The 19,401-nt window shown below is 37.0% G+C and overlaps 1 protein-coding gene across 24 annotated transcripts in view; it reads right to left on the bottom strand.

Moving 5' to 3' along the window:
• The window catches only part of plekhg4 (pleckstrin homology domain containing, family G (with RhoGef domain) member 4), a 119,357-nt gene that overhangs the window by 60,686 nt on the left and 39,270 nt on the right, over positions 1 to 19,401 (bottom strand). For all 24 annotated transcript variants that reach the window (XM_073908649.1, XM_073908658.1, XM_073908643.1 and 21 more), the window contains one exon: positions 1,072 to 1,269. Coding sequence is in view for 9 of the 24 variants with exons in the window: in XM_073908643.1 (XP_073764744.1) it covers positions 1,072 to 1,269 (198 nt within the window). In the remaining 15 variants the exon portion in view is untranslated. The remainder of the gene's footprint in view (positions 1 to 1,071; positions 1,270 to 19,401) is intronic.

Below are 19,401 nucleotides of genomic sequence, written 5' to 3'. Positions count from 1 at the left end.
AATAGGACTTCTGGGGGCTTCTTCTCAAATAACCAAAACAAGAAGCACTAACAAAAACAATCAGGCCCACTGGCTTGCTGTGCCTTGTGTTTCAATGTGTGTATGTGATCCAGGTACACACCCTCATGATGACTAATAATGAGTGGGGGCTCAGCTATCAAAACATGATATACAAAAAAAGACGTGACAAAACACATCCAGAGACTGGCAGAGAAAGCATGAACACACTACAGTCATAACTTTAATAATAAAACAAAAGGACTAAATGACTGAAGCTGTGAGTAAGAGAGAAGAAAAGAATGAAAGGGAAATGTGTCACTCACATCCTGTTGAATGCCTGTATATACATGTCTATGTCTTTTAAAAACCTAGATTTAGGGTTTCCGTTCGCTTGTAGCTGTATTTCTTAATTTATTTCAACATTTTTTATTATGATATATTTCAATTACACACAGTTATAATCAGATTTATTAGTCCCCCTGAATGATTAGCCCCCCTGTTTATTTTTTTCACCGATTTCTGTTTAACGGAGAGATTTTTACAACACCTTTCTAAACCCAATAGTTTTAATAACTCATTTCTAATAACTGAATTATTTAAATTATTTCATTTTAATTATTTTAAATCATTTATATTTTTTGCCATGATGACAGTACATAATATTTTACAGGATATTTTTCAAGACACTTCTATACACCTTAACTAGGTTAATTACTTTAACTAGGCAGGTTAGGGTAATTAGGCAAGTTATTGTATAACGATGGTTTATTCTGTAGAAAAAATGTAGCTTAAAGAGGCTAATAATTTTGACCTTAAACGGTGTTTAAAAAATTAAAAACTGAGCCGAAATAAAACAAATAAGACTTTCTCCAGAAGAAAAAATAATATCAGACATACTGTGAAAATGTCCTTGCTTTGTAAAATATAATTTGGGAAATATTTAAAAAAGGAAAAGAAAAAAACAAAAGGGGCTAATAATTCTGACTTCAACTGTACATTTTATTTTTATTTTTAATTAAAAAAGTAACAAATAAAAATCAAATATAATAGATAATAATAGAGAACACTCACGCATGCATCCTGCTGAATGCTCTGTAGGATGTGTTTAGCGGGCACCAGAAAGTCGATGATGTATCGCAGTCCGTCTCCACGGTATGTTGTCTCCACCACATCTAACACCTGGCACAGTACAGTGGCCGCAGTGGCTTCAAATGGAGGGTAGAGAGCGGACAGTGTGCTCTGGATACAGCTGTCCAGAGATTCAGAGTCCTGCAGAAAAACAACAAACCCTTAGAAGAAGAACTAGCTTAGCAACAGTACTGACATAAATACAATAGGATTTTTACTACTTATACACTTAATGAAGAAGCCAGATGACCTCAGTTAAGCTACAGATAATCCCAGCTGAATTAAAAGCAATGCGCTGCCCATCAGACCAATGAATGCATCTATATTCTTTTACATTTTCATCTTCCTTTAGGTCATAATTAATTCACTCATTAGTCCCTTTATTAATCTAGGGTCGCCACAGCGGAATGAACCGTAGACTTATCCAGCATATGTTTTACGCAGTGGATGCCCTTCCAGCTGCAACCAATCACTGGGAAACATCCATACACACTCATACATTACAGACAATTTAGCCTACCCAATTCACCTGTAATGCAAGTCTTAAACTTGTGGGGGAAACCAGAGCACCCGGAGGAACTCCACGCGAACACAGAGAGAAAGTGCAAACTCCATACAGAAATGCCAACTGACCCAGCTGAGGCTCGAACCAGCAACCTTCTTGCTCTGAGGCAAACGTACTACCCACTGTGCCACTGTGCTGCCCTTAGATCATAATATTGCAGTTTAAGAAAAAGATTTCTAATAACACAAAAGTCCAAAGAGGGTTTTTCTCTATATCATTAAACACTGTTTTGAACTCCATCAAATGCCTTGATTGTACTGCGTAATTTTTAAAGAACGTCCACCACACAATATCCTGAGATCAAATTTTATGTTCAATGGGTACAATGGATGATTAAGATGTATTAGTAGTGTATGTTCAAGAGAAGCAGCCTTACAAATCTAATAAACTAGTACATATGCAATTTATTATTGCTTGTTTTTGACAATGCTCTTTGTATTTGGCAGTTGACATGAAAGAGAATTTAATTATTCACATAACAAACCATATGACATTCAACAATCTTTGTGTGCGCTTTGTTTCTGTGAGTTTAAAAAACCATATATCAGGAATTAAACTGTTTTGCTTGCTGCTGGAGAAACTGAGGAACATGCTGTTAAGACACTGCCCTTGTCTAGAAAGGGGGTCGGGAACAAATCAGTGTTAATTTCGACAATGAAAATAAGGGCAAAAAACTATAACTAAACACAAACATAAACTTGACAGGTCATCTGTACTAGTAACTTGACTGAAAACTGTGAATATACATTTTCCAATCCAAAGAACAACGCATTATTGTTTGTTGTGAAAAGAGGCTAGAATAAAATGTAGCAAAAAAAAAAAAAATCTAAACATTCATTTTTGTTATAATTGCTTGTGCATTGATTACATTACTGTCACATTACTGGTGCAATTTGTTGACAGCAACCCTTTTTGATATAAAAAAAACTCAAAAAACTCAAAAAAAAGGGGCATTTACAGTATGGTAAAAATAATCCATGAAGTATTTTAAGCTAAAAAAAAAACACAAAACTATAGACACTTTATTTTGAGACTTTATTACATTTTGTCACTCGACTCAGCCCTGTCAACAAACACACCAAGCTTTTTTTTCTGCTGCGTCCACACATGTCCTGTAAGCAGCTGATCAATTTCCCTGGTGGTTTTCATCAAGAGGCTTTCTCTCAAAGAAGTTCAGAGAAGAACAGTAACTGCCGGTGAAACCCGACTCTTATAGCCAGTGCAGGGAGCGACTAAAACTCTGCTAAAAATAACAGCTGCTCCTGTCACACTTTAAGAAGTAGGCCTCTAGCCTAGCTTGTGTCTGTTTGTGCTTCATAAGCATGATCTGATCTACTGCCAGCCACAACTTGGTGGTTGATCTTGTTCACAGTTGGTGATTGTTTAATCAAGGAATTAAGTACATGTAATCGCTTTTTCTCGCCGAATATATCCCCACAATCATTGAACCAATCTGTAATATGCAATTCTTCAACTAAAGGTTACAGAAACAAAAACAGCTAAATGCAGCCAACACTAATCTACTAATTGTTAAGTCACGAAATGGCAACAGTCAAAAAAATGGTAAGTACAGATGAAGGTTATTATAGTTAATGAAAATGAATGAAAAAACAAATAAAATATTAAATAATCTTCATTAACTGAAATAATAATAAAAAACTAAAGTTTTTTAAAAACCAGAACTAACTGAAACTGTATTGTGTACATACAAAACTAACTGAAACAAACTAAAATTATAGCAAAAACGTCCTTCTTTTTTGTCTTTGTAAATGTATTTAATACATAAGCCTACTGTAGGCCTTTTAAAAGTAAATCTATTTACTTTGCGCTGCCACGTGTTTGACCCGTAAGTCACCTTAGAGTAACCCTGATGCAATTGCCCAGATCAAGCCAGTCCTCCTCCGGTCTGTCCTTGCTGTTGCTCCCGTGATAAAAAAAATAAAATAAAATTGACTGGACATGACAGCAACACAGTGACGGCATTAAATACGACCCAAGCCGAGACTTAAAGGATTAATGTAAAACATTTGTGCCCAATAATGGCTTTTTATTTCTGTATTAGTGATCTTGATCGCGAATGAATCGTTCATTTTAACAGAATCTTCTAAGTGAACTGGTTGAACTAGTTCACCAAATTGAACTGAATAATTTGAAATGATTCACTACTCCAGTAAGCACTCTTATCCACAAACTGCTTACTATTTAACATGCCTGTTACTACCTCTGACTTAAAATAAACCAATTTCCACAGTTATTAAGTTAGTAGAACAGTACAATGAGATCAGATTCAAGAAGCGGTGAACCGATAATACTGCACATATAATTAAAACTGAATTTGAAAACAAAAAGTCAAAACAAAATAAAAACTAAAACTATGAAAAATCTAAAACTATTATAACCTTGGTACAGATAAGCATATAAATATTTATATGACTGTATTTATTAGCAGTAAAGATTTGTAATACCCAGAAGAGACTGTCTAATTAGTTTCACTGGTTGTTGTCTGTGAATAACACACCTTGCATGTCATCACTGACCGGTCAGTACTAATCAGTATTGCTGTTAATTACATAACTAATGAGTTTACTGACTGACATTTGTAATTAAATGATTTTATTAAAAGTGCAAGAGATTGTAAATATGCTTGCATGGTTCAAACATCCTGTGCCCTCACTTCATTTCTTGCTGTAGTTTTTACACATCAGTAAATTAAACGTCCTAAACATTTTACAGCACAATAAAATGTACTATTGTAATATGAAAAAATACACAGTTGCTGTTTGTGAAGTAGGTATTTTTACATTCACCTCATTATTACATGTTTCTAAATTTACATACGCAGACTTTTTTTCTCATTTGTTTCTTTCATACAGTTTTATTGATTCGTGTCCATCCTTTACAGTAAAGTGCAGACAATGTTTTTTTTCTTTTTTCCATTTGCGCAGTGTTTTTTTTTATTGGTAATAAAACTAGGCAAACATTTAAGTAGGCTATATGTACATTAGTTAAAAATTACTAATTATGCCTATATGTGTTTCAAACAATGATGTTTAATCAGTCGTTAAACATTTAGGAAATTCCTATAGGTTGGCATGACTTGTGCATCTGTCTTGGTCACGGACATCACACATTCTCCAGAATGACACAACACGTACTCTGACTTTAACAGGTCTCACCATGTGGTTTAATATGACCATCATTTCCTATTCTTTGTTAAACACATAATAGTTACTGTATCTTTTATTTATTATTTTTCATTCAAATGCTAAAAAACCCCTCTAAATATAGCTCTACCCTACCAGCTTTCGCGCTATGTACTAACAATACCACTTACTGTATAGCTAAAGAAATCTATCTAGCACATCAAGTGGCTTTGGCATGTAGGCTAAAAGATATGCATAAGTCATTCACAGACTGCCTTAGAGAATCGTCTGTGTGTAATTACCTGTGCATGTGTGTTTGAGTGCGTACACAAGAGTAGATTTGAATCTGAGGTAAGATTGTACAGATATGGAAACCAAGGCAATGGTTGAAGTGAATATGTTTATGTTGAGAGAAAGAAAGATAAAGAGCATGGGAAAGAATGAACTAAAAAACAACATAGCACAGCTGAGAGCTAAGCTGATGCACAGGTGCACTTGGAGTAAATATTGTAATTCCACCAGCATTAAACAGAGGATGAGCGATTAGAAGTGTAGGAGGACTGAGAAAAACCTTCCTGCACACAAAACATTAAGCTTTAACACAAAACATTACAACAAAGTACCAGAAGGTTTTCCAACATGGGTATGAGGACCGACCGTCACACGAGATTATAAGGACACATTTAAAGGCAACAAAAATTCAGTTACATTTTTGGAAGAGGTTTAAGGAATAAAATGGCATTCTAATGGATAAAAACTCTTAAAAAATGAGATTTTATGTTGAATGTCCAAAGTTAGGCTACACAAGACGAAAACTGTAAACACTCAGCCCTCATAGGGTTATAATCACAAATTATTTCAATTTAATGGTTGATAGAGTCCAGCAAAGATAAACACAATCATTTTCTCATTATAACTAACAGACTAAATTGGAGAAGCATGTCAACTGGGGCATTGCATCTTCCAAAATAACTATAAAAAGGGTTTGTTTGTACATATTTTAAAGACAAAACTGTAATGTAATGTGACCAAGCATTTAATCTGTAATCAAAACTGTAGTCTGAACAAACATCCTTTTGGGTGAACTTTTTGAAATGCTGTCTCTGAAAGTCAATACAGTTATTTATTAATTATAAACATTTCCTAAGTCTATCATTCATTCATTCTTTTTCTTTTCGGCTTGGTCCCTTTATTATTCTGGGGTTAAAACAGCAGAAAGAACCGCCATCTTATCCAGCATGTTTTTACGCAGTGGATGCCCTTCCAGCCGCAACCCATCTCTGGGAAACATCCACACACTCATTCACATTTATACACGAGTAAAAGAATATAATGAATGAAAATGTCTATGCATATAGACATATAATGTAATGCTGTGCAGTACATGTACATGTAATTTGCTTTTTTCAGTTGTCTCCATTTTAGTCGTTTTGTGATGATGCGATGGGGTGCATGTCTGCATGTTCCCCGCTGAACTGGTTGTGTGACGTTTCATTCGTGGGACATTCTAGGGAAGAGTGTGCTTGCCGCGCTGCAGGTTATTGGCCTGACAGTGGAAACACGACATGATTTCAGCCTCACTGCTCAACCTCCTGGGTGATTGGCCCGGCCCGGCCCGGCCCGATAAAAGCCCTGGCTTGCAGTAGCCCGACAGTGGAAATGCGGCTATTGCCAGTGACTCGTGACCCCCGATATTCTCTGAGGTGGTTATAAATATACAAATCTTGCATGCACACAAATAGGTCTAAGTCTATTGTTCATTTAATTTTGGAGAACCTCACTCTAAAATATTCTCCATATTCAGTTGTGACCTTGATTTTTAGTGTATGTGAGTGCCGTAAAGGTGTCAGAAGGTTCAATCTGCTGCCATAAAATCAATCTGCTGCATCTGACCCTATTGCTTTGTCTTTGATATAAGTAATCACTCCAGAGGTCGCAATCCAATGGAAAACAAAATTAAAAGGCTGATGGCTTTTTATTTGCATGTTGTTTTTTTAAAATGTAACTATTACATATTTTAAAATGTTTCTTTAGTTTATAAATAAAATAGGGTATTCTGATAGTTTAATAAAATAAATTAGATTTTTAGAAATCACCAAGCGACCCCTACTCATTATCTTGTGACAAGGTACCAGTGCTATACAGAACACCTTAATTGTTTTGTTTTTGATCCTTGCTTTTTTTCTAAAACAAAAACTATTGGGAAAAGCGCTAAACAAAAAACACATTGAAGTGTACAAAATTCTACAAAATATTTATCAAAAAAATAAAAAAATACTTGTAAGGTACTAAGCTAAAACAAAAAAGCCTTTTAAGATTTTTTCAGACAAAGACTGATATGTTCACGTACATGTATAATTAAATGTGTGTGTGTGTTTCACTTAGGATGTGCCATACTGGTGCCTATCAGTGCTATAACTCAGTCAGTCTGGGAACTCATTCAACTACACCCATATCTCTACCATCTGAAATAACAGGATGAAAGTGTCCTCGTTCTTCAGCTCATCTTCTAGCTATGATAATTTTGATCTGTATCTGAAGCTAAAAGAAAACAAACTGATCTATCTATTTTTTCTGTCTACAGGTTTCTTCTCCATGAAAAACATTCTCACACATTGTGGCAATGATACATAACGTTTTAAACAACATAAATATAAATTCTTGAAGATGTGTTTGATGCAAGTTCAAATGATGTTTATCAGATCTAAACAGCATCTGCATGTTTGAGTGTTCTTCATCAGCATCAGTCATGTCAGATATAAGAGCCACGTCTTGTACAGAAAACATTCTAACGGCCCTTTTCAAGAGTAAATGAATTCCAGGTTTTGAGATCTTCATGGGTTTGTGATGTGAATGTTCAGATTCAACAAAGTCCAAAAAAAAGAGAGTACTGCCTAGTCTCGAGAACCCAGGAGTGCCAAACCAATATGTCCATTGTTATTTTAAATCGGAGAAGGTATTTTTCAAAATCTGGCAGCAGGAGAGCCTTCAAAAGCAAGAAACTAAGGGGTTTTCCTCTTAAACATCTCCAACAGAGGTGCCATGAAGGCATCACTCATAAAGCAGGCTCTGATGCTTGGGAAAAAGCTCTCTTGAGGCCTACAAAAATCCTGCCGACTCCTTCAACTGAATAATGTATAACAACATTGAGTTGGCCATTTAAACCCGCACAGTAACACACACCACCCATCATCGTCAGGAAAAGCAATATCACTTTTCCAAGAGCTGTCACTCCAGCTAAACTCCACCAAATGGTGGCAGCATGAAAGAAAGATGTTGATTGGAGGAGGCTGTGGCTTCAAATACTAGTCATGACTAATGCTCAGTCACAAGTCTCACTGTGTTTATAGTGTGTTAAACCAGGAAGGAATCAAATGCACCCATCCTGTCTCAAATAGCAAAAAAGCTAATATTTCCAAGAGAAAGTCAAATGTCTTACATTCTCTCCATTTTTACCTTTTAAAGGTAAGAACCTACAGCTCGAGCTTTCTTCTGTCTCTGTGAGCTGAATGGAAGACTCTAGAAGGGACCAGTCTTTGAAAGAAGGGGGATTTACTGTTAGTCTGAAGCAGACAGCTTAATTTCCTCCTGATCTGAATGGCCACACAAGCTGCTCACCCCTTTTTATCACTCATCTTGGTCTTTTCTCTCAGGCATTAGTGAGACAAGTTTGAGAGATTTGGACCTACAATGGTATCATTCTACAAAGCTCCGTTGTCATGCCTACAGGATAAACAGTGTGCCTCATGAGCTTGTGTAAGTGCGCTTACCACACTTTGTCAGAGGGATATTCTGTGGTTTTCTGAGTGTTTGGGGTTGGACTTGTTTTTCATTACATGAGTTCTTATAAGCAGGCCCACACAGAATACATTTTTTAGCATCTTCCCAGGTTACTTTTGGTACTTCAAAGACTATGATTCAAAATACATTCAAAAGTTGGCGATTTTATATATAATGTAATGAGTAATTCCTGCTGCAAATTCAACTTCGCCATTACAGGGATAAAACATGTTAAAAGGTACATTCCTAATTAAATTTTGGAATCAGATAAGGCATTCTTTCTCAAAGATTTTTTACAGGCTGCACCAATTGGTAAAATCTACATGTTTGCTCCATCAATGATGGATGAAGCGTTTGAAACTTGTTCTAGAAAGGGTGCGATTTCACTGTCTGATCTTTATATTAAAGGAAACCTTGCTTCTTTTGAACAGCTGGTACAGAAATATGACATTCACAAATCACACTTTTATAGGTACTTGCAACTTTGGAACTTCGATTTTCAGCAACTTTACACGATGGAATTGTATTATTGCAGTACAATACTGTAATACAATTAAAAATTGTTTATCGTTTGCACTGGTCTAAAGTCAGACTCTCGAAGATCAATGCTGACATATACGATCAGTGTAGGCAGGCTCCTGCTACTCTACTGCACATGTTCTGGACATGTCCAAAGCTTTACATGTACTAGATTAGTTTTTTTAAAATCTTTTCTAAATCATTTAGGGTGGGAGTAGAGCCATCACCATTTTCTTGCATTGTAGTGGTGGCAACTGAGAACGCTTTTCTCAACATAAGACAAATTAATATGTTAGCCTTTGGTTCTCTTCTGGCTAGAAGACTGATATTGTTTAAACGGAAAGACCCTTTTCTAGCAACACATAATCACTAGACAAGAGAAGTCGTGTCATAGGTTGGAGAAAATAAGGCTTACTATCAGAGGGTCTGTTGAGACATTTTATAAGATCTGGCAACCTATTTTAACTCTCGTGATGGAAATGGACATATGACAATAAGAGAAAAAAGGAACTAGTGTCATATTTTCATGTCATGTTTTCATCTTTTATTTTCTCTATGGACATTTGATTATATATTGTTCCTAAATCTAGTGTTCTGGGAAAGTTTTTTTTTTTTTTTGGTTTGCTCTGTATAACAAATTAAAAAAACCTTGAACAAAAAAATAATGTAAATCACTGATTTTAACAATTTTGTAAACAGGCCTGTAGCTCAGCTTCACCTAGTCATTGTATAATCAGGCTACAGTTACGTGCTTGTTGTGCTTTAGTCCTTCAGATTTTTTTTGTTATACTCTGAATACATTGTGTCTTTTACTAGAAAGACAGAGGAAGACTGTGGTTCACATGTGAAATGCTCACAAAAATCCTTTGTATTGTCTTTTTGAAAACAATAACAAATCTTGGCTTACATGCTGAATTGAACCATTTCCCAGAATGTGACAAACAGTCTAATGGTAGCTTGTCTTCGTTGTTAGGAGGAGTGTTATTTATGGCATGGGCTCTTTTCGCTAATGGTAATCATGGCATGAGAGTGCACACAGCATACGGCTTTGTTAAATCAAGCCTGTCTACTTTTAAGATGGCAGCTTGGCCTTTGGCTGGACAATATTAGATTACTTAAAGCATCTCGTTGGGTCACACTCTTACTGGTGAATAATCAAATCAACTGCATCTGTCCCCAGGGAAGAGTGTATACCTCTGTTGACTGTTTAACCCTTGAGGAAAGACATTTAAAAAAAAAGCATTGTAATGGAATAGGTTGACACTGCAGTTGCATTGCAAACAATATTTGCATCACACTATCAGGCAACAGCTGTTTTATTTTTGTTTTGCATAGTAAGTGAATTATATAGTCTTCGTCAAACTGTCCAGGTAGAGGTGATGCAATGTGCAACTAAATATCATACATTCATTCATTCTCCTTCAGCTTAGTCCCTTTATTCATTAGGGGTCAACACAGCGGAATGAACCACCAACTTATTCAGCATATGTTTTATGCAGCGGATGCCCTTCCAGCTGCAACCCAGTACACACACACACACACACACACACACAAACACATTCACACAAACACAAACTATGGCTAATTTAGTTTATTCAATTCACCTACAGCGCATGTCTTTGGACTGTGGGGGAAACCAGAGCACCCAGAGGAAATCCATGTGAATATAGGGAGAACATGCAAACTCCAGACAGAAATGCCAACTGACCCAGCTGGGACTCGAACCAGCGACCATCTTGCTGTGAGGCGAGTGCTAACCACTGAGCCACCATGTCACTGAGCCACCATGTCACCCGTAACTGAAAATTTGATTGATTACAAATGGTACGTCACTTCTGCTTTTCAAAACCAGTGCACAACCAGCTGTAGTTATGATAGCCGAGCAATGTCTGTTAGTCCAATTTTTGCTATGTTTTGCAATATTAAACTATTAAAAGACGAATTATTGTTTCAGTTGTATCCTTGTTTTTATCCCTTTATCCTTGCATTCGGTATAAAGAAACATTATAGCATAGTGGTTTGACAGACGACAGGAATGTAATATGTCCAGACTTGCATCTGACAAAAAAGTCAAACATAGAATATCATAACTAGAGAGATAAGATAATCTATTAGAAATGTGGGTCAATTTAAGTCAGAAGAATAAAGGAGTCTTTGTTCCTTGAAATGCAATTTTTGTAAATTGTGGCTGAGCTTTAACAGATGTGTAAAGCAATAAGAGGTGCAGTCCAATATGTGGGCACGCTCTTAAACACAAACACACACACACTGACTTCAAGAGATGGCGTATGGCAGGACAGAGCACTGGGGACCTGACCTTTCACCCAGCACGAGTGACAGAATCAACCAGCTGTCTATTAGACAGTAAAAGAGAAAAGATTGACAGAGTGAGAGAGGTAAGCTACCCAAAAGAGTGGGCAAATTTTCCGTTTCCAGTATTCATCCTGTCCCAGTTGATCAGGTGACCAGGCTATTGTGTATAAGGATGGCACAGAGGTTTAGAGAGTGGAAACTCTGGCAGCGTACAATGTGGTGGTAGTACGTCAATGGGGAATTATGAACACAAAAGAGGCATATAACCCTCTTTCTTTCTCTTCACCCCAACCCCCACAATAGACATTTTCCTACTTCGTTATCAGCAGACTGATAAGAATAAGGTTCCGGACATTTGGACATCTAGCATCTACCAACTTCCTGAGGAGGTGAAGCAGCTGTTGAACCATGACACTTTTCAGTCAGCACATCAAATGATTGTCCACTGCTGCTGAACTCACTCACAGATCACTGGGTCAGATCTACCTGGAATTCAGTGCTCATATATAGCTCACCAGTAGAAAAACATATTTAGGAAATTTTTATCCAATGGCTGGCTAAAGAAATGGTACATGGATAGACATTTTTCCAATGAAATGGATCCCTGGAGAGACCATTTTTATTTGAGAGAACAGGAAAAGACTTCAAAGAGACGAGCAGGCCTAAATATAAAACAAGTATGACTGTCAGCAATGTTTCTTTTACAAATTTGTTGACAGGACTGATATTTTGGCAAGATACTTTATTAAAGATTTCCATTAAAGGCACAGTTCAACCAAAACATACAGTTTCTTTTTTTAAATATTTCCCAAATTATGTATAACAGAGCAAGGACATGTTCACAGCAAGTCTGATCTTTTTTTTTTCATTCAGAGAAAGTCTTATTTGTTTAATTTCGGCTAGAGTAAAATCATTTTTTTATATTTTTTATTTTAAGGTCAATATTATTAGCCCCTTTAAGCTTTATGTTTTTCAGAGAGTCTACAGAATAAACCATCATTATACAATAACTTACCTAATTACCCTAAATTTACCTTTACCTTAACCGAATCAACGTAGTTGAGCCTTTAAATGTCACTTTAAGCTAAATACTAGCATCTTAAAAATATCTAGTAAAATATTATTTACTGTCATCAGCACAAAGATAAAATAAATCAGTTATCAGAAATGAGTTATTAAAATTGTTATGTTTAGAAATGTGTTGAAAAAAATCTCTCCGTTGAACAGATATTTGGGAGAAAATAAACGGGTGGGGGGGGGAGTAATAATTCTGTCTTCAACTGTATATATTCCATTATTATTTTCCTGACAGTGTGTCTTCATTTACTGTTTCAAACCTGTTTTAATATTTTAGACTGAAGTTCTGACTGAATTCATACAGGTTTAGAGTGATCCTAGTGCTATGTAAAAATTAAAAAACAGCAATTTTGAGACTGAGCATCAATTAAATATTAAATTATGAAAAAACACAGACAGAGTAAGTAAAATATGGGGAAAGAAATTGTGCTAAATGCTAAAACAGAGCACATCACATTCCTGAGGTGAGTGAGGCAGAAAATGAGAGCTGTCTGACATTCCACAGGGAATCAAACCTGATGCTCGCACAAGTCATAACTGTTCAAACAGCCCTCAGAAACATCAATAAAACCTCCCCATGTGCATTTTTAAAAATGATTTACAGAAGAAGCACCGCAGTAAGTTTCTATCTACAATTTAGTAGGCCTAAATGTTAAATGGTATACACCAGCTGGAGAAGATTTGATGTTTATTATGGATATATATGGACTTTAAATCAATGAAATTTGAAAATTATACCAAAAAAGATACCAGAAATGAAAATTATACATTTATTAGCTTTGCATTCAGATCTTCACTTCACAAGGTCAAACTTTACCAAAAATTTTATAAATATTCTTACGTATCCTCCGACTCAAATTTCTAAAAAGAAGTCAGAAAAGTCCTAGTAAACAATGAAGACAAATGAAGTAATGATGAAGTAATGACTTATGAAGTTGTGCTGCAGGAAGATCATTTCGATGCCTGGATTGTGTCTAAACTGTACTGAGCAAAATCACAACAGCATTTAGCCCTCTTTATGCTCACATTTTGTGACATCATGTCTGCTTTTTGGTTTGTTTATATGTCTTCATTTTGTTTTACATTTACATATCTGCACCAGAGTTCCAACCCTCTTCCTTGAGCAGCTTCAATTAACAACATTAACAGAGAGAGCATCTTAATTTAACCTGTCTAATGTGAACAAACCCTGATTCCTAAATTCATTGTGTGGCTTTCCAGCAGTATTGATAAACGTCCCTCGGATGGCTACAGCAGTATAGAGTGTCATATCAGAGTTCTTTGAATGCTTGAAGAGTGGAAGTCTTCAGACGGGCCACATGCTGACCTAGAGGCGTCAGGCCAGCAATCTGATTCACTCTGCCACTGCGCTGGCGTCAAACTGTAAACAGTGAGACTGAAGCCAAGACCCATAAGAGGCCCTGTCTATCTAAAGCTGTCTACTTAAAACAATCAAATGAGCATCATTAGCACCATTTGGGGCCTACAGTCATTCTCAAATGCTTTGTAAAGTGTGACCAATGGATGTTTGTGTGTTCCAGTTTATCTTAACTCTCTAGCGCAAGAGAATCAAAACAGAAAACTGATGTGACGTATTTAAGGATGACAGACTTCTGAAAAAAAGTAAGGTGGGGGAAAACTTGAAAACTGTCAAGTATTCACTGAAAGATTAAAGTTATGATTTTCTGATGACACATTACATTTAAAAAAGGTATGTATGGCATGCAAAATGTGCATTTCTAAAAATGTACTGTAAATTTTGATATGAGTAATTGTTTTTTTGCCAAAATTGTGGTCTTTGTTGATTCATAAAATCCAAACCAATGCAAATCAGCACTTGAAGAAATTAAGCAAGTGGCTTCTTCAAGAATCATGCTTTCAACTAAAATCTTCAGAACAAAACAGAACAGAAGAATAAAGTCTACTACATCTTGGATTTAGGTTTTGGGTGAACTCTACATTTTTTAATAACATATTTGTAAAAATGTGGCTGACAAGATGCAAAATGAATATTCTTATCTTGAGAATATCTTCCATCATTTACACACAGAAATAATCCATTAGCAACCCAATTAATTCTCAGGCGAAGTCATGTCTCCACTTACTTCTGCTTTGAATGAGAGAATATGGATTAGGGCTGAGTGGCAGTTGCCAACCGATACACGTTCATCTGAATCAAACGCATACGGAGACCAGACTTACAGGGGCCAGCAGCTCTTAGCCTCAAGTGTCTCCTCAAAATAATCCCATCTAATTTTAATCAGTCTTTCCCTGAAATCCAAACCTGTAGATGGGACTCCATCTAAACCCACTGGCACATAATCAGTCAAATACACAACTCAAAATCCTGGGTCTTTGGGGTTAATCTCCAGAACGGTGTACAACTTCAGAGCGCCTGCACTTAGATCAAAGCCTATTCAAGAGCCAAACACAAAAAAACGTTGACTTTTGGCCCTCTGCCACTGATGGATTGAGTCCTCGTCTCTTCTATTGTGAAGTGAGACTCTATTGGCTGAGAGCTGGATTGTGTGGCGACACTGTCTGGGACTGAAATCAGCAGGATGTGACAGAGTAAGGTCATGTGGAAGGGGTTACATAAATTTGTGTGTGTGGAGGGGTGTTCCCTATGTTTCACTTTGGCACAAGCAGTGGGCACCAACTGTGAAGATAAACACAATTCAGAAGATCACGTGATAACAGCCATTCAAGAACCTTCAGTTACCCATCCATTAAATGAAGACTTCAACTGAACCTGGATGTGTGCTTCTGAGGCTTCTGATGTTTTTCATGTTAACTAATAGGTCTGTGAGAATAATTTGAGTAAGTTTAAGTTTAATAATAACTATCACAGCTTTTTGTCTGAAACAGCCATCATGAGTAATTTTAGACACAGCTCTGTTGGCACAGGATAAAATAGGTCACAATGTGTAAAAGGCAGTGGCGAGGCTACATAACAGTCAGGGTGGCACTGGCTCACTAAAACTGAACGCTGGTCCACCTAGAAAAAAAAAATTATTATGGGAAAGCAGAAAAGTTTTGTAAAGAAAATATGTAGCAAGTGTGAAGAGGCGAATTATAAATGTAATTGTATATTGACGATTAACAGCACCCTTTATACAAAATTTCATATCCCCCTCCATTGCACAAACTATTGCTCCAGACTTTACTAGGAAAAAGGCATTATAAGTAAAAAAAAAAAAAAAAAAAGAGAGAGAGAGAGAGAACTGTAAGAGAGGTATGATAATATTATAATCATCTGAAATTTTGTGTATTAAATAAAATCATACTGACAGGCAGAGCAGCTAAGACTGAAGGCTGAGATTCCTGGTCTATTGACTTTATTCTTCAATGCGGAAGTGTACTTGTTTTGCGATTGTTTTAGAACTTCTGATTCAGCTGCCTATGGGAGAAATGACTAGGAATATTACACCGCAGATTGTGGGCACATGCCTGAGCAAATGCATTTGCGCTCATATGTGTGCCCATAGCCATTCTAGTCTAAAAAGGAGGCGTTTTAAAGCGCATTGCTATTCTAAGAAACTATAATAGTCTGTTCTATAGACCGGAACAAAGCCTAAAGTGCAGTGCAGAGCGCATTTGTTGTGCGCCTCGCTAACACACTGCTTAATACACACAAGATGTAGACCAATACGCAAATGTCTTAACATATGAAAAAGAATTAAAATATTAAGGATATATATAGGATATAATGAGGATATAGGATATAAATATAAAGGATTAAAATATTACAAAACATATTATTTCCTAGCCTACATAAATATAAAACTATATACTTTCATACCTTCTTGATCTCGAGAGGCTTTTTCAGTTTATTCGTGACAATTTTCTTTTGTATAATGTTATCGTTATTAACAGTATTATTTATTTTCTGCATATTTATATTTGTTTTATTAAAAACAAGCTTAGACTTGCCCACCTGTCAGGTTTTAGACCATATGGGACGTAGCATGTGTATTTGGATATAACTCAGTTTTTTGACCTCACTTTGTTATTATTATTCATTAATTAGTTTGCTGGAAATTAGAACTGAATTTAGAAATAGTTTTGAAACAAATATTTGCGCTTAACACACTAAATGTATTATTTATAGGCTAATTGATGTCTCTGCGTGCAAGGTTTCCCTATCTACGAGAGTGAAAGTGAAAGTAGAAAATGACAAGGCCTTACCTCTCATTCTCGCACTGCTGATGCTCTGTTTAACTGTCTTCTTTCTACTGAAGCATTAATTTTTTCCACTTACAAAGTCGCCTTGTAAACAGCAAATACACCATGGTGCAACGCAACTGACACTTAAAATGGAATGGGAGATAAGACTCTGACTGGTTTATTCTCAAAACACACCTACAACTCATTAAGAAAATAAGCACAACCCTTTTAGACCATGCGCCACAGCGCAAAACATATTTTTCCGTCCTTAAAATAGTAAAAGTGAATTCTGACACGCTCTTAATGCGTTCGCGCCCTGCGCTTTGCACTTTGCACATGGATCGTCAAAATAGAGCTCTTTATGTTTTAAAGAGCCCATATTATGGGTTTTTGAAAATTCCCTCCATGTAGTGTGTAACACAGCTCTAAGTGAAGTGAAGTATCCAGCTAAGGCTTAAATCTGTAAGAATACAGTGTTTAAAACGGTTGATTCATCTATAAAAGAGTCGACTCATAGTGCTTCAAACGAGTCGCCTTGATACCGACTCATTAGGTGTTCCGCCATGACGTACGAACGAAACCAAGTTATTCACGTGCACGCGCAAACCCGGGAGATTTCAAACCTGAAGCCCCGCCCTCTGACGCAGAAACCCAGACACACACGCACACCCACAAACACACACAAACACACGCACACCCACAAACACACGCACACAAACATGCCGGTCGATTGAAGTAACACTGCAGATGGACATTATATTGAGTCTCTACCCAAAGATGAAACCTCAGCATTATAACCAAGCAGTTGGAAACTTCTGGAAGCTACATGCTACAAAGAATACTTCATCTGAGTTTGTTAAAGGAAGGATCAGTAAAGAGTAACTGATGGACGTCAGGATGGGTTTCTTCCATTTCTCAAGTGTAAGTACATGCGGTTAAAGTTGTTGCCTCGTTGACTCTAGCTTGCAAATGTATTTAGTTGTGATTTGTTACTTGTAACCGCGTGTACTGTATCAGGTTAACTGGATATTTTATCTTATCGCGTGCAAAGTCACGTTAAAAACGCGACGCGTGCTGTTTGTTTATGGAGCTCCGTGCTAGAGTTCTGCTCCCGCGATTTATTCGGAAATTTATTCCCGCGCCGCAGAAATCTGGCGCGGGGACAGCCGCGGGAATAAATTTCCGAATAAATCGCGGGAGCGGTCGGTAACGGGTTTAATTTGGGACGGGAGCGGGCTGTCTAGCAATATCACAGATATTGCTATGCGAATTAGAAAGAGAGCGTCTGCGTGGTGCTTGTGTGTGTGTTAGTGCGCACGCGCGCGTATGAGAGAGAGAGAGAGAGAGAGAGAGAGAGCGAACGAACGAACGAACGAACGAGCTTTGTGCTGTGTGTGTGTGTGTTTAAACCTAAACAGACAGCTTGGCTGTCTGGACTGTATACTGGGTGATTTTTGGTTGTGTTCTCCGCTCCGGGCCGGGGACCGGGCGCGGCGGGCAGAAAACGGAGCGGGTTTTCAGGCTAAAACCTGGCGGGTGCGGGCGGAAGCGGGAGCGTTGTCATCCGGAGGTGTGTGTGTGTGTTTTTGTGTGTGTGTGTGTGGTATGGCGAGTACACGACTGTCTCCTTCGTTCGGTTATCCGTGGCACTATCCACTCGCCATAGTGTGGCAGCTAAAATCCACGTTTAAATTGCTGATTAGCTATTGGCCATTTCCCTCTCTGACTGAAGGCAGTCGACCAATCGCGACAGACTGTCATCGGTCCAATCAGCGCAGATTAGCTCCACGCTAAGGAGGGGTTTGGGAACAAATGAATCACTGGACGATTCATACAGGAGTCGCTGGGATAATTAGCTAAAAATAAATGCAGATTATAAGACCATGAAAGTGTTTTTTGACCTTGCATGCATATTAGACTGTTGTTGGAGACCCTTACAACCAGGATATGACCCTATTTCATGTATAATATGGGCTCTTTAAGGTTTGCTTTCAGTAGGCATGTAAATGATTTAGGACTCTGGACACATTTTTGCTCACTTTTCGCATGGAAACTCAAAACGGTCAGCTCACACATCATTAATTTAATTTATAAACTATGAGATAATATAATGTAAGAATCTAGTTATTATACACTTAAACATGTAGGCACTGAAGCCCACCCTATTCCAAGTTCCACTCACTTTAACATTTCTGGCCTTGCCACATGGTAGAAAAGATGTGGGAATTCACCTAAACATGAAATCTTGTCACTCAAATGTGTTCGCGTGTTGATATTTATTGACATACTTTTCGTCTTTTTCTACACAAATGGATCATTCATTTCCCCCACAAATAGGCCACACAAAACGCTTTTCTTTCCTGCTTAGTGTTTTGGGATTACCACATAAAGACGAGAGACCCAAAGGGTGTGACAGCATTCTTGAAGCAACAAGAGCCACCCAAACAAAATCGATAGCAGTACACTGAGACATTATGCAGTCATATCCAGTTTGAGTATTCATTGTCTGCTTTTACAATGCATCATCTAAAGTGCTCTTAAATCCAACAGCGGCTTTCATGTCTTTTAAAAGTATGATTCTTACTTTAAAAAAGTTTTCACAGTAAGTTCACACAAAACATTTAATTCAAATATATTTCTATCAATAAAATAATTAAGATTTTTAAAGGATTCAGGTTTTTTTTTTCTTTAGAAATTATAAACTTAATA

The sequence above is a fragment of the Danio rerio genome, chromosome 7 (assembly GCF_049306965.1).
Source record: "Danio rerio strain Tuebingen ecotype United States chromosome 7, GRCz12tu, whole genome shotgun sequence".
Lineage (NCBI taxonomy): Eukaryota > Metazoa > Chordata > Actinopteri > Cypriniformes > Danionidae > Danio > Danio rerio.
Note: the sequence above shows the minus strand (reverse complement) of the source record. Positions and strands in the feature narration are given on the sequence as shown.